Here is a 22,602-nt window from a genome sequence, read left to right on the forward strand (position 1 = left end):
TACTAGCATTTCATAGTGAGTGATTTCTGTCAGTCCCTCAGATACCAACACTGAATGTGTATTTCAGTCCTGATTGTAGTCTGCTATTTGACTATTAGGGAGAAACGTATGCAACACTTTAGAAAAGTGCATATTCGTATAATTTAAATGGTTCTTGGTAAATGCAGTTTTTTACCAATATTATTTTTGGGAAAGGGAAAAAAGGAAGAAGGTCTTTTTTGTATTTGCTGTGCGACAGTTTAAAGACTACATACATTACTCCTACTGTTCCCCTTGCATCAGCTGCATTTCCTAGGCTCCTTCTCAGTTCCGTCTGCAAACCCACTCTTGGAATATCTTCCAATTTATGTGCCTCTAGAAATAAGATAGATTGGTATTTTTTTCTTTATTGCGAGTCAGAGATGAAATCTCCTTTACACTGTATTTGTAGAAAAGTGAAATTTAAAGCTCTTAGAGGCAAATATAAGAAACAAATTTATCCTCTTGTGAAAGTCGGTGCTTGTAATCTCCAGGTATGGAGTACTCTTCAGTCTTCTACTTTCTACTCTGAGTACGTTGTTTCTCTTTTCCAGGTTTGTTTGCAGGCGGCTTTATTATGTCTTGGTGGGAGGACCCATGCATCTGAAAATTTGTTTTCTCTGCCTCTGGCACTAAGGGTTTGAGCCTCACTTCAGGTTTTAAATTTTTCAAATTTACAGTGCAAGTCTTAAAACAAAATCAGTAGTTGTTTTCTTTCAAATGCCATGTTTCAAACTGAAAGTTCTTGATGAGTTTGCAGCTCAGCCAACCTTATATTGGGAGTGTGTTGCACTGCAGGAGATACTAATATCATTGGTTCAGCCAAACATCCTCTTCCCTGCATTAGAGGACTAGTAGATTTGTGTTTAATTCTGTGAGGCTGAAATTCATCATTCACTTGAGCATGACTGAGCTCAGAAGGCCACTCATGCATCTGGAAAGCACACAGTGAAGAGCGAGTTTCTTGGCTGTTATGTGTGGGTTGTTGGTGGTTCTTGTTGTTTATGTTGACGATGTTATCACTTCTAATGAAATTTCCAGTGTGGGCAACAAGGTTATTTAAGCAGTAGTAAAACCTGTTGGCAGGACTGTACAAATACCCTCAGCTTCAAATATCTGTTATTGCCTACATCTCCAAACTGGTGCCATTTTCCAAAGCTATTGTGCTGTAAAGAAGTGAAAGAAGAGACTAATTATAATTCCAGGAAATTCCAGATTTTGTATCTAAATTAAAACTTAACTTGCTATGCAATGAAACAGAAGGGCAAAACAAGCCCTTAACTTTTTCAATGCATTTGCTGCTCAGTGATCTTGATGCTTTTCTGTATGTTTGGGAGCTGATCCATCCTGCCCTGAAACTGGCTGTGTGAAAAAAAGATAAAAGTAGAAACTAATGCTAACTGAGCTTTTAAACTCCTTTTCTTTTGTTGTTTTTTTTTCTTGTTAGTTTTTGAGATGCAAGACCTGCTAGTCTCACAGGTGAACACTGCCTGGTATTACGAATTTCCTCTTGATGGATTTTCTTTTTATGAGTTAACCAAGTTTCATCCAGCTCTTTTATAGCTAGTGTTTTCTTTCTACTGTAATTCTTCTCCCAAATTGTTATTTTCATGAACTGATAAATTTACACTGCACTTCTATGTCTTGTTTGTTCTTCTTTTCCTTATACTTCCACTATTTCTCTTAACAAAATAATTCAGACTCTTCCCTCATCCACTCCTTCATTATTTTTTCAGTATTTGGTATCTTGGAGAATTTAACAGATTAACATAACGAGAATTGGCTTTATTTTTCCTTCATGTGTTTTCCTTTCCTTTGCTCTCCACATTTTTTATTCCACGTGTAAATCTTGATGAAGTGTTTGGGGAAAATATACTCATACCTTGTTTACCAGTAAGTTCTTAGAGTGGCCTTCTAGCGCTGCACGTGATCATCCTTAACTAATCCATAGTGATCTAATAGTGTAATTCTGACTTTTCCGTAATTCCGTATTACACGTAATTCCGTGTAATTCCGTAGTTCTGACTTTTCGTAGATTTGTGGTAAACCAATGTTTTCATGATTGCCTCCTCTATTTCTGTGCTGCGTATTTAATATAAATGTGATGATACTGTCCTTGCTCCATAAGCTGCTCAGTAATCTGTAAGTTAACTCCATTAATTAGAACACAGACACATTTTTCTCTACATATTCTTATGTTCTTTTAAGGTCTGTCTCAGTGCTGTGTGTTAGTGCTGTTTTGCAGACTTTTTTGAATGTAGCATCATAATAGTGCTCTACTAGGTTAAACTAATCCAACTGACAAACTTCAAGTTGATGAAGCCACTATTGCAGCTTTGTGAGCAGATGAAGCTGAGGAGATGTTATTCTTCCGCTAACAAAAACTTTAATTTTCCCAGTGCTGAAGTAAGATACAGTTGATCATTCTCCATAACTTTATCAGGACCCTGTGGATTGTACTGAAACAGTCATTGGCACTTCATTAACTTTGTAATTAAGGGTGAAATCAAATAGCTTAATTATTTTACTAAAGTCTGAAAAAAAGCACGTAATGAAGTTTTCTAGCACCTAATTCCCTTGAAGTGAGTTATGACATCTGCCATGAAAACCTTCACTCTTCATCCAACTATCAGTCTGGCAGTGCCCTATCACCTCCCAGTGAATGATGACAGCAGTTCACCATTTCCCCAAAAGCAGACATTCTGTGTATATGGTCTCTTTTCCAGAGGGGCCTGAATCTTTTACTCACACCTTTTTCATAATCTCTGTTCTATATGAGACTTTTTTCTTTTTTTTTTTTTTTTTTTTTTTTTTACTTCTGTTTTAATAGCTAAGATGTAATTTCCTGAAATTCTAGCTTTTCTTTCTCCTTGAAATTTAATTCAGAAGTTTGGAATCTACAGTTGAAGCTGGAGTTGTAATCCACATAATAACAGCACGTGCATGTTTGGCCCAGTTGGTTAATTACTTGAAAAGATACTTGGGAGAAGCCTGACAGATAAAACCCTTGCACTTATGTGTATCTCAGGGGGTTGGGCAAGTTCACTTATCATAATTTGTTAGAATAGTTCTCATTAATACAAGATTGGGCTGCTTTCTCTGTGCACGGTCATATGGTCCATACATGAGGTGGCATTAAGGCTTTTTACCTGCCCGTGGACCACTTAATCTCTCTGCTGCTGATTCAAAAAGTGTGCTTCAAGTATTTTAAACATACAACACTTCATCATAAATTCATTGTGTTTTCACTTAATGAGGTTATTTAGGCATAAATTGCAGGCTGTATGGTTAAAGGGTTTGTGGAACATCTCAGGATTAGCCTGGAAGTGATGAATTACTGCATATTCACATCATCTGTGGCTCAAGCGGGAAGTTGGTTTTGTAAGGCAAAGGCTCTTCAGTCCTCCAAATCCAAATGGAAACATGCCAGAAGTAGAAGAGGCCAAACTCGATTGAGTCCTGTTGAATGTATTTCTGATTCTGGTCCTTCTGTATTGTCTGAGCACTTCCCTGCTAGCAACTGCTTTCTGCCAGAGAGGGGACACAAGTCAACTTGGTTTCACAGAGGAAGACCTGAACTTCAGAGACCATTAATTCCAAGGTCATGTATGCAGCCTGTGAGCTAGAAAGCAAAGTCTTAGGTATGATTTTTATTTTGCTTCAACCGTAAGGCAGTTTTGTGTTTCCCTGACTGTTCCTCCACCATCCTCCTTGAGAAAACGTCTCCAGCCCCTTGTGCCATCCATTATGCCTGGTTCCCTACTGCTGTAGGGCTCCTGTAATGCAGTGGACTCTCTTCCCTGATGCCTTGTGCTTCACTGAGGAGCTGGGCCTCAATCCAGATAGATGCCTGAATGTGTCCTTTGACTGTTTGCTGCTATGCTCCTTGCACTGCAGTTGAAAACATGCTCCGAACATCATTCAGATGCACATTTTGCATCTCTAAGAACAGCAGTAATGATCATTCAAAATCATTCAAGCTTCTAGCACATAGAGAATTAGGAATTTGCTACTTCTGTTGTAACACCAGGCATTGCTAAAGGGCAGCATTCCTTCTGCCACAGCTTTCAAAAGTCAGTACGTGTGTCTTCCAAAGTGCTTCAGAGGGGAGGAGTAGGGAGAGGCATGTAGTGGTATGAGTGTGGTAGGTACAGTGAGTCTTAGATACAGGAACCTGTTGTTTAACTGTACCAGGAAGAAAGGTTCTTAAGGTCACATAACTGTGGTTTATCTCCATCCTCAAGCATTTCTTAAAAGGCATCCCCAAATAAGCAGTGTTTAAAACCTTGCTTATTAGCCCATGAACAGACAAACAGTTCATTATGTGCTGCCTTTTGAATAACATACAGAGTATTCAAAATAGTTTCAGTTCTGGAGATTTAAAAAGGTTATTTTGCTCTTAGCCATGTCATGTGAGAACTGATGCAATGGATGCATGGCATCTAATGGACCTTACAGCCTGAATTCAGAAAATTCTCTCTCAAGTTCCAGGCAGGAACACTGATAACTTTATGAGACGTTCTGGGTTTTCTGCTAAATTCTGACACTTCAGTATGATTTTGCAAATTGCACTTCAAATATAAATTTAACTTCTTTTTTTACAGTACAAATATTGGTTCTGTTTTGATTTGTTTTCCCTCAGAAAAGTCATGCTATATTGTCTAAAATATACTAGCTTTACTTTTGGGGACTTTTGGTTCTTATCCAAAAGAAATCAGAGTGACTCAAAATGTGGATCTTCATTACTGTGAGGTACTCTGTCTACTAGGAATGCCAGGAAAGGTTAAAACCAGCAATTTCTAGGCAAGCTGCTGGTTGCTCATATTTACATAGGGTAAATATGGTTCCCTATTTACTAGATGCTTGCTTTATGTTCATACTAGTGAAAGATCCTCCTGCAGGCCTGTAACACTGCTGCTATCTTACCTCCTGTAATGAATATTCAAAAGCTGCAGTCATTGAGGACTCAGGTGGCAAAAATAGTAAGATGATTGAAGTGAGCCTTGACACAGAATCCTAAAAGTGCGTATCTAACTACATGGAAATAGTGTCAATTCCTCTTTCTGACCACATTAAATGATGGTTTCAGGAAATCTCCATGAATTAAATTCCTGCTTCAAATACTAGCATGATCGCATCTTTCTTTCTGTATGATGTTTTGTAATAAGTATGTTTAAAACAGAAAAAAAGAGGAAAGACAACGGGGCTTTCTGTAATCCTCTCTCACAAAATGTATTTAAATTGAAAAATGAGTATAAAGGACACACTGTTAAGATATGGCAATGCATGCATTGTTTTCTGCATAATGCAGTCAGAGTCTCCATGGCAAAAAGAAATTTTTATTATTTTTTTTTTGTCACCATCAGCAGTTAACCTAAAGTAGGAGCTGCTCCATTTCATTACAGGTTAAATGACTTACCCTGCAAAATTGGTTGAGAAATGTAAATCATTAATGCTATTCTTTTCAATAGGCTTTAAAAATCTAGTTCATGATGAATGAAGAAAATATAACACAACATATGTTATTGTTCTGGAATTTTTTTAATAGAAAGCCTTGCTTTTCAGCATTCCCCCTTCAGTGGAGTCACTTAGACACTTCCAGCTGGTGGCAGGGGATACAGCCATAATACAGCTTTCTCTGTCCCAGCTGTCTTTTTCATTACGTTAAATGCATTACGATGGCTGCACCGCTTTGTAAAGATTCAGGTACAGAAAGGTACAGGAAGAAATCTGCAACTATGTATTTTTGTAGTGAATGCAAGCTTCTGTGAGATCTGTGAATCCTGAATGTGTTCCTGGCTCTGGTCACAGATTTCCTTCCAGTCACTGGAACATTTGCTGTAAGGGCTGGTTAAAGGTGCCCGAGGAAATCACCTTTTACAAGGGAGCATTGTTGTAAAGGATTTCTAATGCATTATGGCTCACGCGGCATCACAGTTAAAGAAAAACAGGGATTTAGAAATTAATGCCGAAGAAGAAACTGAGAAAAAAAGAAAACACAGGAAAAGATCTCGGGATCGGAAGAAAAAGGTATCTAGATCTGTGCCAAATTCTGACAGGATTTCTTTTGTTTCAATTAGCTCATTCTTGCATGTAACGTGGCTGCTGTCGGAGTAATTTGTTAACATTGTGAAATGACATTGATAACTGCAACTGGGGGCTTTGCATAGCCATTGAATGTTTAATCGGATATTAGTTGATTGCAGGGATGATGCAGAAGGTGTGCATTTGTTTCACAGATAAATCACTCGTGTTTCCGTGATATGCAAACTGTCTGTGACTTGAAAGTAGTTTATAACCGTGGTGTAAGGCTAAATGCGCAGCTTTCTCAAGGGTTTCACAGCATAGTTTAGCCCTGCATACATGTACTTAAGGGGAATGTATGTGCAGGCAGATATCTTTTCTTTGTGTTTGGACTGTGTCACATGTTTGCCTTCTGAAACATACGCTTTTGGGGTAATGTTAGAGAAATAAGGTGTTTTATTGTTTCTCCTTTTTTCTAAGGGTGAAACAGTGTTAAGTTTTGAGCTGCAACAATCTGTTATTAGCAACTTTCTTTTGTTAGGGAAATATGCGGCTGAGATCTCGCAGCCCTGCTTCTCTCTGCTGTAGATTTGTCTTGGATGCAGAGAATCCTCCAGCACACTGGGACCTGTAAATTTCAGTAGGCACTGCATTGCTCATTGTTCAGTTAAGGAGCCTGTACATGATTCAAGTCCCGCTAATTTTCTCTGAGTTATCAAGCAAAACAATTACAGTTTGTGGTATAATGACAGATAAAGAGACACTCACGACACTCACTTTGGCTGCTCTGTGATATGTCCTTAAGAATGACACCTTATACTCTACTCCACAGAAATAAGGCCGGGCCATGATTTCTTGTCTTTGGTTGTATTTTATTGCAGTTTGTCAAGTAGCTGGTTTTCTTAACAGAAACCTGGGCATGTAGTATTTCTGTGTGCTTTTGTGAAACCCCCCTAAGGGGGATTGGATAATCTTCATATGCTTAGAGAAGCAGCGCATGTGCTTTCTAAATGACATGTAGATTTCCTCTAACATATGTGCATCTTTTGGTTGTGTGAGAATCAGCATTTCCCTGCCCTTTTCCCTTATTTCTCTGTGATGGCAGTGTTATACATAATAAAAAGCACTAAGAAACCCACTGCCTTCTATTCTAGTGAACACATTAGGAGGCAGTTTAGATGGCTGCAGTGAATGTACTGCAGCATGTTAGCTGTACATATTTTTTCTGGGTGAATATATGTAAAGATCTTCTGAATCATTTTCCGATATGAGTGTGAAAATAAGATCCTGTCTTTGAGGCTCTCCTGTTTGAAGCTGGCCTTAATTAGTAATATTTTTCTTGTCTGCTGTTATAATTCTGTGTAGGTCTGTAATGTAGCAGGGTGGTATTCCACCCCCTCATGCTGGAAACAGCCACAGCATTCAAGCATTTTAGGACTGGCTGTCAACCCATATTTACCTATGGGTTGTGGGATAAAATGTACAGTCTCTCTGCTAACTCTGCTTGTGATGCAGGAAGCCCACATTGTACTTAATGTGCTTAAGTTTCACAATGACATGCCTTACTGTATACATGGATGGTCTTTGTGTGAGGGTGCTTTCTCACAGTTTGTAATTAGAGCAATATAGAAGGGATGTGGCAGTGAGAGGCTCTTGGTTCAGTGAGGTGAGACAATTGCTTTGTGGACAAAAATGCTTTATTGTTTGTACAAAACAGTGCTGTAGAAGGGAGATCTCTTAGCAACCAGAGTGGCACATGGCTAAATATCAACCTATTAATCTCAAATGCCTGGATTTTTTTCCACTGTTTTATTTCAGCATCTTACTTCCTCTTCTTAGATAAAGAGAGTTTTCACCCCTCCAAAGGCTTTTTTTTTTTTTCTTTATGTCACACTGGAATTTGTTGGCTTGTTACAATTACCTTCTGGATTTTGTTGCAAATTCAGGGCAGGTACAGACTGTTAGAAGAATGAGGCAAAAGCCAGCAACTGTTTAATTTAACACACATATTTGGGCATCAGTCTACTCTTAGCAAAGGCATGGTTTGCAACCCAGTATGTGGGGCGTAGGAAGTCCAATAATTGTGGTTTGCCATTTTGTACTTTCCTGACTATTTAAAACATTTTCCCCCCATTTTTTCCACTATGAGTTGTGAGTCACTTCTTGTTCCTCTGCACCACCCACAAGCAGTATTCAGGGTTGGTTTTTTCTGTTGATCACATGATACTGCACAAAGCTAACCCTTTGCTTAAGCAGCATACAGAAATCTCCTTTAGGGTCTTCTAGGCGCATCGCAATAGCAGTGAGCGCTAATGTTTCTGGATAATTTATACAGTGAGGCGACTAAGGCATCCAATGGCTGGAAAGCATTGGTGGGAACACCCAGTGTCCTAGGCTTGATGATACCAGCAACAGTCATGCTGATTTATGCCCCCACATAGCTTTAGCATTGCAGTCTGAGGTTAATATTCACAGCTTTTGTCTGGTTAAGCAATTTACAGAGTAATGTTTCTATCAAGGCTTTCTTCAATACTTGTGTGAGAGAAATGACCTTTTAAAACATATATACAAAGCAAAACTGTATTATATGCTGAGATTTTAAAAATTGCTGCATTTTCTTTGTAGAGAATCTGTGCTTCTGCATGCTAAGGGCCCACCACGCTTTTTCTGTTGGCAAGAACAGTGAAAGATCTGCATTGCACGGGCTTCCCATTTGTTCAGCTCAGGTCTATTTACAGCTTCAAGCAATTCTGCCTCTGGATAGTTGTGCAGTGTCCTACACTGCAAGTGTTTTGGGCACAACCAAGGGCAGCCTGCTTTAAATGGTATCTCAGACTAAGACACTTCTAACAGAGTGTTTGATAGGATGGTTTGCTGGATTCTGTATAGTGCAGTTCCATTGTGTTACTTATTGTAAAAAGTAGGAATTGCTTATCCTGTAATAATGTCTGGAAACAAATCAGTTACTTCAGTGCCGTTTCTAAAATAAAGGTGAAATTTTGATGTCCTTATGTGGGTTTTTTTTAGGTCAGTATATAGTAAAAGAGAAGGGAAGGTCTTGGCGCATACTCAATGATTTATGTTTTATGCAATATTCAGTAAGGCTGAAGTGTTTTCCATTTGCATGTAGTGTTCAGAAACCAGCATGTTCTTTGGAGACGCAGAATAGCATGATCATGGTGCAGAGCTTCTCTGCTGCTGTTTCTGAGATGTTAAAGGCTGCTCTGTCACATTCTCTGCTGCTGCAAACTTGTATGCAGCAAGGAACAGAACAGATATTAATGTTGCAAATCCTGGTCATTTTGTCTTGAGACTTGGGGTGTTTGAAGGTGTTTGCTGAAACTTCAGACCTCCTGGGAAAATTGCCCTGGACAACAGTGACCAACCTGAGGGTATGTGGTGGATGGTGAGGTTGTGAGAGGCTGCAGAAGGCCTGCTGGGGTGAGCAGCACTGCTAGCACATCCCAAGGAGGGGGACCCTGGCATTCAGCACTGCATCCTGGCTGGGAAACCCACTGGGTCCTTTCCCTTTACATCTCTCGGGGCTCTCAAATGTCTTTTACAGATTTCAGCTGCAACAGGGATTCAATCTGAGTCTTTAGAAGTTGAAACATTCGTCTGCACCCACATACTGAACGTGAGCAATGGGCCTGTATGCAGGCTAGACTCAGTGCAAGTGGCTTCTTCAGTTTAGATCATGATGATAATGAAACAGATTGAACAAACTTGTCTGGCAGGTATGTGTTCCTGCAGTGGATTGCTGTGTGGGTTTAAAAAGCAATTTGTATTGGTGTAATTTTCACATGCAACGAGGCCTAGTAGCTATGAGGTAGAACTTTGAAATTTGAGCTTGAAAGTTTGAAACTCAGAAAGCAAGTGTAAGTTGTGATGGATTTTAAAACTTGTCTTGTAACTTTCAGACATACCTCAGGAATAGCAAAATCTGTTTCATGATTTCTCAACAGCTGTACATAGCAATAGTGGAGACATGTTGTGAACACGTGATTTTGACTTAACTCATTTGTGTTAAGGCACAAACCAGGAAGACGTTGCTTTACCATACCTGGGAGTATTGTCTGTGACAAATAAAAGGATAATGCAGATTAGGAAAAGTTGTTGAAGTTGGTGAATCTTGCCTAGGTGCTAGGAGAATTTGAATCATGTCCTTGATTTTGGACCTGATGCTCTGTCACAAGCAAGAAAACATTAAAAGAATTGTAGAACACTTGGAGAGAGACTTAGGGGCAGTGTTGATTTTTTTTTATCAGCTGGAGATCTGATATTGAAAGCGTGTTTCAATTCAACTGACCAAAACCAATTCCTACTTTGAAGATGACCCCAAAAGTAATGAAAAGATTGTATTGCCTTGTTGTGTGCGTAGCCCTACAGCGTTATTTGAAGTGGGCACTGATCAGTGTTGCCTGCTTGTTTATAAACCCGGAGATTGTTTTGCACTGTTAGAAACTTTTATTTTATTTAAGCAGGTTTACAATACTCCTACATTTTCTTCGGCCTTGATACCTCAAGGTTGGGCAATCACAATTGATAGCCTACAGTTATTATACAGATGTCAGTTTGGGTTGTATATCATATTATACCTAATTAATGCTACCAGCTAATGGTGAGAGGAAATGGGGAAGAGAGAAGACTAATAGATGGTCTCTCCCGTATAGGAAGATTGTTAAATGGCTAGATTTAGAGCTTGACTCTCGGTGAGTGTAAATCAATACTGTTTCAACTGTGTGGCTGGTATTAATGGAGTCTTCTAGTCTTCTGTCTTTTCTACCCATGCTGGGCTTTATTAGCGGTTATTATTTTGCTTTTTTTTTTTTTTTTTTTTTTTTTTTTTTTTTTTGAGGGGGAGAGCTGAGAAGAAGAACAGTAGAAGAAAATGTCTCTTCTATGGAAAATGAATGATTTAGAAGTAAAAGGAAAGATTTAAAAGATAAATGTCTCTTCATGTGATTATGAATATTCATCCCCTTGCTAAAAGTCAAAGTACTGCTGAATGTTATTATGCTCTTAAGTTGCCTGAATTGATGAGTTTGGATTAAGTAAAAGGTGCTCTAATATGATTCCTCTTGCCCATTCACTAAATATTGGTTACTGTGGGTCAAAATTCAGGGAACCTGGGAACAGCAGGCCATTGGAGGCAACCCAGGAGATCATACTTATTCTTTATTTGGAATCAACTGGAAGAATGCAAGACCAGTTGGGAAGAGGACTCTTTCTGGCCTGCTCAGTTACTGTGAATACAGGGGATGATGGCGCGCTGAAAGCGAGCATTAGGCTCAGTTAGCACTTGTTTGACTTGAGCTGGGTCCAAGCTGGGTCCATTGTTGATATGTGATGTGGCTGGACAAGTTGTGAGTTGTACTTAAAAGCAAAAAAATAATATTTCCCTCAACTTAATCCATATGCAAAGCTTGATGTTTTACCATATTGATTTAAATGGGCAAAAGGACAATAGTGAGCTGGATTGGCTAGCGTTCAATTTTTCACACAGCTATTGAGACCACTAGGGTGGTAATAAGGGCACAGCAGTAGTGGTTCAAGCAAAGGATTTATCTGTGAAGGAGGCAGAGAACCAGGCCGTAAGATTTTCTTTGTGCCCAGAGAGACAGTGAACTTGGAAATCTTTTAGCAGCTCAACCAAATAATGCAGTCAGTGAGAGTGGGGTGTGTGGGGACACTTTAAGGTAATGAGCTCAATTTGGGGAATACAACTGCCCCACATTGTTCCCGACTTCAGTTATCTCACTTAGATTAACACATTACATTACTACAAAAAGGTAGATGCCTTGAGAGGGTAATTCAGTGTGTGTGAGTGAGACAGCTTACAGCACTGTCCTTGTTTTTAAAGATATTGAGTATCCTCTAGATGTGCAAGCTTTGGGCATTCATGCATTCTGCAGATCAGGCCATGGTATCCACGGATTGTGTTTGGGATCAGAAACTATTCTGATACATCTGCTGCCTGCATGTGGTATGTGTGGAGTGCTGCTTTGTTGGTCAGCGTGGTGGCTCATGACTGACCTCTGCAGAAGAGCTTGACTTTTGGTTTTATTTTTGGAGAGACTGAAATCACTGTATGATGTCTTGAAAAGGAAGTCCAACAGAAGGCTTCCTTAGTATATGTTCAAATAAGACTGAATTGGACAGGAGGGCTAGATTAAGAAGAGAGGCTTATTTTGCCAATGGAAAAGAACATTACTCTGGGATGTGTTTGTTAAAAAACATTCACAATTACCAGCAAGCCGAAGCTTCCTGTTATTTAGAATGCTTTGACTGTGTGTGTGAACTCATCCCAAGTTAGATTGTTCATGCTCTGAGATGTGCACAAGTAGTTTAATACCTGCTTAATATGTACCAGAAATTTTATATTGCCTTTGCAGTTGCTGAAAGATACGGTACACATTGTACTGCAGCATGTCCTTCATCTCAGCACTGTCTTGTAAAGTTTTCCATAGCTTATTAGAATGAATTGAATGATGTCTTCTACCTAAATTTTTTAAATCAACTGTTCAATTCTGTTAATAATAACTTTTAATTCAGTTTTGGATATTAGTTTATTGGAAAGATGTAATGGATTAGTTGCTGTGCCATCACAGTTTATGTATCAATTTTAATTCTCAGTTTCTTATTCCTTTTAGTAGTCTCCTTATCTTTCATTGGAAGTAAGTTTTAATTAAAGAGAAAGGAAGGTACAAGGGATTCACTTCATGTGTTTTTTTTTGTTTGTTTGTTTGTTTTTTTTTTTTTATTTATTTTTTTAAGTTTGCATCTTGTGCAAATGTTGGTATCCCATTTTAGACAGAATATAGCCTGATTTCTGTTTATCCAAGTGGTGTTTAATAGTACTTCATGGAAGTTATTACTTCTTGATAAAGTTGGTAGCATCCAAGGCAGGCCTCTGTTACCACACTGGTTATGCTCATGAGCACAAGAAGGAAATGAAGCTTTGTTCATTAACAGGTATCTGGCACCCTGTCACAGCAAATTCTACAGATACAACGTCCATGTTTCTATCATGGCTATGATGTGCCATACAGTGCCTAGTGGTGGTTACCCCAACAAATCTATCAGTAATGTTAAACCTGGTGTCTCTGGTGACCCCATCTCTTACAAGGGTGTCTCATGTTCTAGCCCTGTAAGCAGTCATTCGTGCAATACCAGAAGGTCTGCACTCTTGCTTGTTGCCTCATTTGTGAGGGAAGAGATGGATGTATTGCTTTGATACCTGATACAATGCTAGTGGAAATCAAGGAGAAAGCATCTGTTTGTTCACCTTTCTGCAAAACAGTCAGTGATGGCTTGTGGAAAATTGTAGTTTGTAAGCTCGAAGCAGGTTGCTTAACAGCTGTCAGTTTTGGTGCATAATGAAAGAAAAATCACTGGGCACTGCATAAATTTGAATTACATTCATGTATTCAACACTGATTTGAAAGAATACCCCTTTAAATCCATATGCATAGGCAGGATGAAGCTGTAACATGTCAGTGCTTGTATTTTTGAAAGTGGGAAGTATTTGCTTTTTTGTTTCCTCTGAAATCTTGTCAGTTCCACTCTGAGCTACAGTCCTATACTTAACCCTGTGACCACTGGCTTTTGAAATGAGATTTTAAGCATCCTAGCTCTGCTGGAATATGAGCCGGGAGGGAAACTGCTGGATTCTAGTGCAGCAAAGGGATTCCAGTAGCTGCTGAAGTGGCTGTTGTTGTGTCGTTGTTTTACAAGTAAGCACTATGATTATGCAAATCCCTGAACTCTGAGAGATTACAACAGCTAGTAACCAAGCTGAATTCAAGTACTCCCATAGTTTACTAGGACTGAGGGGTAACCATAAGGTGCAACATAAATACTCTTCTCCACTAATGACTGAGTCGTAAACAGCTATTTGCATGGCATCTATACACTCTGATTGTTGAGGTATTCTGAGTACAGAAATTCACTTTCTACAATTACAGGATTTATATACAGCAAAATATGTATATAATAGAACCACTGTGAGAATGAGTTTGTATTTACACAAGGCAAGAGTGGGAGGGGAGGTGGCAGTTGGGGATTTTGAGACTGCCTATCTGTGTACTTTTGCAACTGCCAGTGACTTCAGTTACGTGAGGCCACTGCAGGCAGCTGGACAGTCATTCTTCCCACTGACATGTCCCATATGTTGTACCCAAACTTTACCCATCTGGGGGTGGTCTCCAGTGAGCTCTTGCAACCTGTAGAAAAGCAAGCCTGTGCTGTTTCTACTGGATGTTTATATTTCCACCAGTTTCCCACAAAAGTTTATGAAGAACTATTGCAACAAAAGGCAAAGGAAAAACTAAGCCACTGTGGCCAACTGTATATAATTTTTAGGTCATTTGCTGATTTTTATAATCAGATTATCGTATAGGTGTAAGCATATATCGCTTTAGGTGAGATTCTTTCACAGGCTGAGTAATTTCATTTTCTACCATGCCATTTTTTCTTTTTCCTGTAACTGCGTCACCTCTCCTTGTAGACACTAGCACGGTATCTCTGAAGCTGCATTCGCTTCCTGTTCATTAATCACTAGCTTCGTGTTTAGCATTTACAACCATATCATCAGCTAAATTTACCATTGACCTGTGGAAAAAATACCATCTGGGTAATCTGAGTGCATAACCTCTTCTGCTGCCCACCTGGGATTTATGTGAATCCAGCAATCATCTCTGGTGCAGAAGATCATGTTTTCATGCTCAGGCTGCAGGAACACAGGTAGCGCTCAGATATAGACTGCTGACTGAAGCATGAGAAAATAAATCTGGAGTGCTCTTCATGCCTGGCAGTAAAGACCCCACAAGAGAAGATATGCATGTGCAGAGCACTTCTTGATGCAGCAAGTTATAAAGACTGTGTAAGTAAATGAAGCCTTTTCCTTACTGCTGAGGAAGCCCCTCAAAAGAGGCTTTGTAGACAGGCATGGGCACTGTTTTGGAGGGTGGCTGTGAACAGTTTCCTTTTTCTTGCACAAGACTTTAAGAGGTTAAAATGTCTCGTTATGAAATATTGCTGAGAAGTTGGTGGGAAAGGCTTCCTTTATTACATTTTTACAGTTTAAATGAAGAAAACATCTTCAAGGAGAATTAGTGAATACACTGGATACTTGCAGTCCTAGTTTTTCATACCTCTTGATTGAGTTTGAAAACACCAGCACTTTGAAGCTGTTAAGCATCAACATTCTGATAACTAAAGACTGCTGTTTTTCTACCGGTCTGAAAAGATTAAAAAAGATGTTGAGAAGAACGCATCTCTTCTGACAGTGGGTGCACAATCAAAGTTACTAAGTAGGGCAGGCTGAGGAGCAGCCAACGCTTTTTAACATTTATGGGAAAGTGTTTTTTGTTTGATGTTCACAGCTGATGTTTTCCTGTCTACATATTTTGTAATATCACAGTGCCTGGTTGTGCTTAAAAAAGGCTTAATAAATGTTTTGCACACTCAGCACAAACTATCCATATAAAAGAACGCAAACTTCTAAGTTGTTTAAGCAACAAACAAGGGCAGGGGTTTCTCCCGCCAACTTTTCCACTGGTTTGATCTTCAGCTATTTACCTTATCTCTGATTTTTCTCCTTGCAAAGTATCTCTGTATTTTCCTACTTGTCATTTTAAAAATCTGTTTTCAAATAACAAACACCAAACACTCTTCAGTTCCTGCTTTGTGATGCATTTTGCATGCCTTACATAAGAATGGTTGTTGCTAACTCTGCACATACACAGTTTATACTTTAGTGACGTAAAAACTGATCCATGCTGCCCTGGTGTGAGACCTCTTAGCTGTGTCCACAGCATCCGAGGACATTTTTGCTGGTGACTTGCTATCATTCTGGAGGAGAAATGTTGTTTGTAAAGGAGTGTACTCACCTGATACACAGAATAATAATCAAAATTCTGGTATTAAAAGTAGAATAATTTAATTTAAAATGACGAATATAGCGTTGTTTACGATGTATGTATCTCCATGCTGACCTACATGCCTTGCTTGTGCTTGAAGCTAAACTCGTTCAATTGCGGTCAAGTCATAGGTCCAATTAGAAGAACCACTGAACATATGCAATAAATTCAGCTTGAAAGACTACATGCACAATGTGCCTTGGGTTGGAAGGCCAAGGGATGCTGTGACCAAACAAGATCCTCAGGGAAGCTGTTCAGAACTGGTGCTCTTTCTTCCCAAAAGCAAAGCTGCCCATTTATTCTTGTTTAATACCAAATGCAAATGAAAAAAGCTGATGGCACTTCTAAATCCATTGGAAGATGAGGATAAAGGAATGTAAGCATCAGAAAGGGACATTTAAAATGTGGGAAGTGAAGTTACTGGAGGGTAGCTGGGACAATGAGCCTGGAAGTTTGTTTTTGTAGGGTTATAAGGAGTTTTGGGAAGCCAGACTCCTCAATTGCGAGGAGCTCTTATTAAGCTGAGGTGTCTCACATAGGCAAACTTGGATAAAGCCAGAATGTAGCAAAACTTGCATCTGTTCTATCTCTGCAGGGATCTGGGTCCAAGCCCCCCTGAACTCAGGGAGACCAGTAGTTCCTTGCAGAATGGTGCAAGTTGGCTCTGAGCAACAAAGGTGATGCGTGGCCAGTAATACTGAGCTATCTATGTGACTGCTGATGTACTGCTGCTGGGGGATTACAGTCGTCCTTGGGATCCTCTCTTTCCCAGAAAGAGATGTTGACTTGTTGGGGCAGAAATTCAGGCATGAAACTAGACAAAATGATGAAAACCTCTAGCTTTATATAGCAGGGTGCAGAGTTTGGTTGAAGGGTATCTGATTAAATCCTTGGAACGATGTTATCCGTTGTCTGGCTGTGTGAACTTATACCACAGATAGGCAGTCCCTGGCTTTGTCAAAGTCTACTTGCAAAGGTAATCACAGATGGGTTGGGGTCATTGTTAAAATACTTCTGATATGAAGTTGAACAATTAAAAAAATGGCTTTTATTCCTCAAAATAGCATTCTTCTACCCAAAATCTATCTATCCCTTAAATTTTAGCAGAGAAAACAAAATTCAGCTTCATTCTGCTTTCCTTTGTGGTAAAATTTTCTTGACAAGTTCCTGTCCTAGTTTTAGCAAGGCGCTTTGCTGTCTGTGGCTTCCTGTTTCCTAGAAAATAATTGTCTGAAAAAGGAGCAAAGATGATATCCTAAAAGGGAAAGAAAATCACGGATTAAATTCATATTCTACAATTCTAAACAATATCTTAAGGAAATATTGAGAAATATGGAAAAAAAACCAAAAAAAAAAACAAACCCACAACTGTGGGGAAATTGATAAGACTTACAAATTTACCAGCAAGGAAAGAAAAAGCAACAAACAAAACAACTATTTTTAGCTTCTGAGGAGCCTCTAAGTGGAATTTTGAAATACATTGTGTCTTTTAGTGGGATAAAGTTTGTCTCATTCAAAATAGTGGGTTTTGTTCCATTATTTTTTTTAAAGAATCATTTATGTTAAGTATCAGCCACTGATTTTGTTAATGTTATTTATTTTATGCATTTCTTGTTCAGATGAATATTCAGTCCTTTGCCTCTTGGATAGTTTTGTTCATGCACGTATAAATATCTGAAGTCTAATTATTTGCAGGGCTGCCTGGGATCAGTTTTATTTCATGGGTAGCCAGTTCCTGTGATTCACTGAATGTGATTTGTCTATAGCTCTTACGTTTGGCAGTTGCAGATTTCAGCTGGATAGCTTTAGGGAGGATTTTCTAGCAGCACATTTAGGTTTAATCTGTACCAACCTTATTTTGAATATATCCTGCTGTTTGATGAAGAGACATTTATGGCTGCTCAGGGGAGAGTGGCTGGTGGCAGGAGAGGACAAGGTCAGAGGCAACTCAGGAGCACACGAACAAGCCTCAGAATGACAAGAGGCACTTTTGGCAAGTGACACAACTGGAATATTTAGCAGCAGGGCAGGGATAATGCTAAACTGCAGTTTTTGTTCTGTAATGAGGGAAGTGTGGTTATGGTTTGTGGGAGAGCTGCTGTTGGCTCCTCTGGTATTGTGTAGTAACTCTACTTAGGGATGTCTGTGGAGAAAAGCTGTTGTCCTTGCCATTGTTTGTATATTGCCTATGCTTAAAAAACACCTTTCTTCCATTCTGATGCACTGCAAACATTAAGATTTGTCTTAAAAAAAGCTGCTTGTCTTTTAAGTCTAGTTACAGTGCACTTGGAATGACTTTTAAAAGTGTGTGATCTGTGAGCCCTGGCAAGTGGCCTTTCCTGAATGATGCTGCCAGATGCTGGGAGCGCAGGTGGGAGTGAGTGGAACACCTCGTACTGCAGGTTGCAAAACGAGGAGGACCCTCCTTATCTCATCCATGAGAGGGATATTTAATTCCCCCCCAGTGAACTAAGTTCTTTTGCACTGGATCAAGGAAATGTTCTCTTTGCTTTGATTTCAAATAACTATAGCTGCAAGATATGTATAAGCTATTGCAGTTGAAACGCATACTGGAAAATGATGCTGTGTGCTGATCACAGGTTTCAGTTTAAAGAAATCAATGTGTTTTGCAACTAGACTTATCAGCTCTATATATTCAGCTGATAGGAAAGAAAAACTGTGTCACTTCTGTTTTTGAAATCTTTATTTAATTTTTATTTCTACTTTCAGTAAACAATAAAAAGGTGCACCACTATTTCTTAGTGCTCACAAATGACTAAACAGACTGCCTGGTATCTTTGGTTCTGTTGTCATGGGTCTGATTAGTCAAAGTGCTAAATATTCTGGCACTAATCCAGCAAAGTACTTAAGTGTGCACTTAAACTTAAGCCTTTTTGTAATTCCATCAAGTACATAGGGAGCACTGTGTCCTTAAAGCTGTGTCTGGTCCTAAGTGATGCAGTGAATAGGGCCATAGTGCTTATGCCATCAGCAAATGGTGACTTTTTAGAGGAAAAGGTCCGTATTGAAATGCTCTCAGTTACCCTGTGCACACCAGGTTGGGCGCAAGGACTTGCAGGCTGGAGATGACATCATTTGCCTTGAATAATGAATTGAAATACTGAATTTTTAAGATGCTATTTTCTTCATAGGTGCTTTTAAAAATGTTGGCAGGGTTATATATTAATAAATGTTGACCAAGAATTCTCAGGGCCAAAATAAACCCTAAATAAACCTAGAAGATGAGAGCAATGGTGAATTCATAAATTAAGGAAAGGAAGAGCATCTCGCTCTAAGTTACGGCTGAGAATTGCAGTCACTTGATTTAATCACACTTATTAAGGAGCTAATTAACTCATTATATGCCTGACGTTACAGAAATGTTATTCCAAAGTGTAATGTGTAAGTATATACATAAAGTTACTTCTATGCCACGGACCGATGTAAATTTGGAACATGCTGGCCAAAATTGTAGCAAATAATTCAAGCCCAAATTTTCAGGTAAGAATTTCTTAGCCTGGAGACTGCAGAATATAATAAATTCAAACTCACAAATTTTATTTAAGCTCACCAATAACAAGATAAATACATTTTGGGGAAAAAAAAAAAAAAAAAAAAAAAAAAAAAAAAAAAGCAAATTTACATACGAAAATGAAAAAATTCAGTCCCTTGAAAGCTTTGCTTTGGCATTTGAAATGATTATGTTTTAAATTGCTTTAAAACTCCTTTGTAAGTGTTTTAGAAATCTGAACATTCTGATTACAGCATGTTGCTTAGTCACTGAGGGATTTGTAAAATAATTTGTGTAATCTAGTGTTCCATCCAGATCTTTTCTTTGTTGCTGTGAGCAGAGTGAGCCATTTTATTTCTAACACTGCTCTCTTTGTGACAGCTCTCCAAACACATCATGACTCTATAGCCACATTCAGTCTTGTGAAAACTATTAAGGATCAGCTTACCCTAAGACAGCAAGTGAAATGAAATACAAACCCTTGGTGATGGCAGCTAAGTACATACTGTCATTTTTGACACATCCTTGATTCTGGAGACTCAAGCAGTAAAATTGGCAAATACCAGTGTTATTTGGATGAGCATGTTCTTTGTGACGTTACACATGTGTGTCTCTTCTTCTACAGTGGAGTAAATTGCTTCATTAAAATGCTTTCCTAAATCCAGGAGTGAAACACAAACGTGTCCTTTACCAAGCACAGGCATTTCGTGCTCTGTGCTCTTTCAGCGACTCTGTTGCATTCAATGTTGCAACTGTATTAAAAGGACAATTTTTTGGATGTCTTGAAATATTCTAAAAAGCATTTTAGGTCAGTGGATTCGAACCTAATTGCTAAGGTAACTATTTTAAATCACAGCTATTATCTATCTAATTTCCTCTGCTGGGGAGTACCCCCAAAACATTCGTTATGCGAAGGGTATAATTTCTGAACAAATGACATGGTGGAATTAATGAACAATTAACAATGATCTTATGTTATAAACAGTTTATTAGAATCCACATAATGCCTGGGTTTTAGAAAGGCACAATTTTTGCTTAGCTTTTGTATTACTGAGGTGAGACTGTGCTGCTCTCATTTCTTATTCATCATGTAAGCATAACATCATTTCCTCTGAGGTAAGATTATATCTCTTGGTTTTCATAGCAACCAGGCCAAGAATTCATCTATTCTTCAACTTCTGCGTGTGGGGAGGGTAAGAGTGAGTGAGGAAAAGCAGGATGTTTCCTGTGAATTTTCCTCTTAGCCATTTAGCTAGTATGCTTAGGTTCCAGACTTTCTCCCATATCCTGGAGACTCTTCTCCAGTATGCCATGTGGTGATTAAATCAGGGAGAATATTGTAAAGCTAGAAAAAAGCAATTATCAGTCCCTAGTAAATGCAACTGCACGGCGGTGTATGCAGTGTGGAATGCAGTCACTGTGCTGTGCAATTTACTGTCTTCATTAAATCAGACAAGCGTCAGGTGAACCGTACAAATTCCATCTGCATTCGCAGTGGGCTCTATGCATATTATTTACACTTTTTTCTTCCTCTCACTTGATTTAGGTTCCACGTTTACATGTTGAATAAGTGAACATCATCGTAAATTCTAATGATCCCTTCAAAGAAATGATGTTATGTACTGTGATCAAAAATATTTTCTACCTTGAAGGAAAAATGCTTCTGTCATTTTAAAATAGAAGTAGGCCCTGAGTTCTCCTGATGTCACTGGGGACACATCAGGATTTGTTTCAGAAGCTGCAGTGCAGCACCAGGCAATGACTGGACATACAGCTTGATGATACTGCATCACACAGAAGCCCTTGCTTCCCTCTTATCGCCTCAATGCTTTGATCATCCAGAAAGTGAGACAAAAGAAATGTTCCACTGTATATTGACCTTGATTGTAACGGCAGAAACCTTTCATTATTTTATCACATTACTCGATACCCTCAAGGGCAATGAATTTGAAACTAGGAAATTTTACTTAAAGAAGGAAACCTTGCAAAATTTCTATTGCATAAAGAGAGGCAGAGTTTTATACATGTACTCTGTGTATTTGAGTTTCTCAAGATGGATGTATTTCAGAATGGCCTAGGCAGTATTTTGTAGAACAGTTCTTTAGTCAGAGACCACTATGTCTGAATGATTTGTTTTGAAATGATAAAAAGTTATTCTTGAAACAGGAATAACTCAATCAGATATGAAACTGGAGCAATGTAGAACTACACAGAAAGAAGTCTACATGGTACTTTCAGCATTCCTATTGTGTTTGCTGAGCTTTCTTTCGCAGCAATATTCCAGTTCGCTGTGTCCAGCAGTTGAAAAATAAAGTATTGGTTTGAAGGTTTTGTGTGCAAAGTGCTCAAAATTCCAAGATTATTCACATGCATGACATTGAATGTTTGTATAATTGTCACTAGTAGGATCATTATCTGATTCATGTGCATTCTTATTTTGCATTACTGACTGCTGTGAGTAGTGTCCATGGATAGAATAAAAATAGCCAAAAAAAAACCCTAGGATGAAATAGAAGATTTTCTGGCAGGAAAATTTGTTCAGTTTTCAAATGTCTTTGCTTTTTGTGCATTCCATTTTACATCAGGATTTGTCTCACTATTTGTGCTGTAATAGTGATAGCTGTAGGTGTAGACTTTACTAACTACACCTGTCTTTTAGATTAAATTCTTTTAACTAAGAGTCTGAAGTGAGGTGGGGTTTTTTTGGTTACTTTTCTGTGATTATTATTATTATTATTTTTAATTTCAATGAAGTACTAAAGTCTTTGGCCTTCTCTTTCCGAGGTAAGTGTGAGGTCTGTGAAATCTCTTTGCCTTTTGCACTGGCAGTCAGCACTTCTAGCACTGCAGTGCTATGGCTTTGACCCAAAGATGAGCAGTGAATATAAACAGACCAAAGCAGCCCTGGGGCTGTCCTCCTGTTGGAAAGGCATGGAGCTCAGTCCTCAGCCAGAGGTCACTATGCAAAAACCTTAGGAACATGGAATGTTCCCACTTTGGAGAGCCAAAATGGTGGTAGAAAATGTAACACATTGTGTGAAGTCACAAAGGATGTGTACAGGAGTGCATGTGTGGACGTAGCAGGCTTTGTCCTTTGTGCCTTCATCTTTCCATGAACCGAGGACC

General features: G+C 38.8%; 1 protein-coding gene across 28 annotated transcripts in view; it reads left to right on the forward strand.

Moving 5' to 3' along the window:
* Positions 1 to 22,602, forward strand: part of ANK3 (ankyrin 3) — a 289,738-nt gene that overhangs the window by 85,050 nt on the left and 182,086 nt on the right. For 6 of the 28 annotated variants that reach the window (XM_052677737.1, XM_052677747.1, XM_052677739.1 and 3 more), the window contains exon 1: positions 5,681 to 6,048. The exons of 1 other annotated variant lie outside the window; for it this stretch is intronic. In XM_052677737.1, the coding sequence (XP_052533697.1) occupies positions 5,935 to 6,048 (114 nt within the window). In that variant the 5' untranslated portion in view covers positions 5,681 to 5,934. Of the gene's footprint in view, positions 1 to 5,679; positions 6,049 to 22,602 lie in introns of those variants that run through there. 21 more of the 28 variants (XM_052677756.1, XM_052677755.1, XM_052677757.1 and 18 more) reach the window with 11 other exon arrangements.

Source organism: Tympanuchus pallidicinctus, unplaced genomic scaffold, assembly GCF_026119805.1.
Source record: "Tympanuchus pallidicinctus isolate F22 unplaced genomic scaffold, pur_lepc_1.0 scaffold16, whole genome shotgun sequence".
NCBI classification, from domain to species: domain Eukaryota; kingdom Metazoa; phylum Chordata; class Aves; order Galliformes; family Phasianidae; genus Tympanuchus; species Tympanuchus pallidicinctus.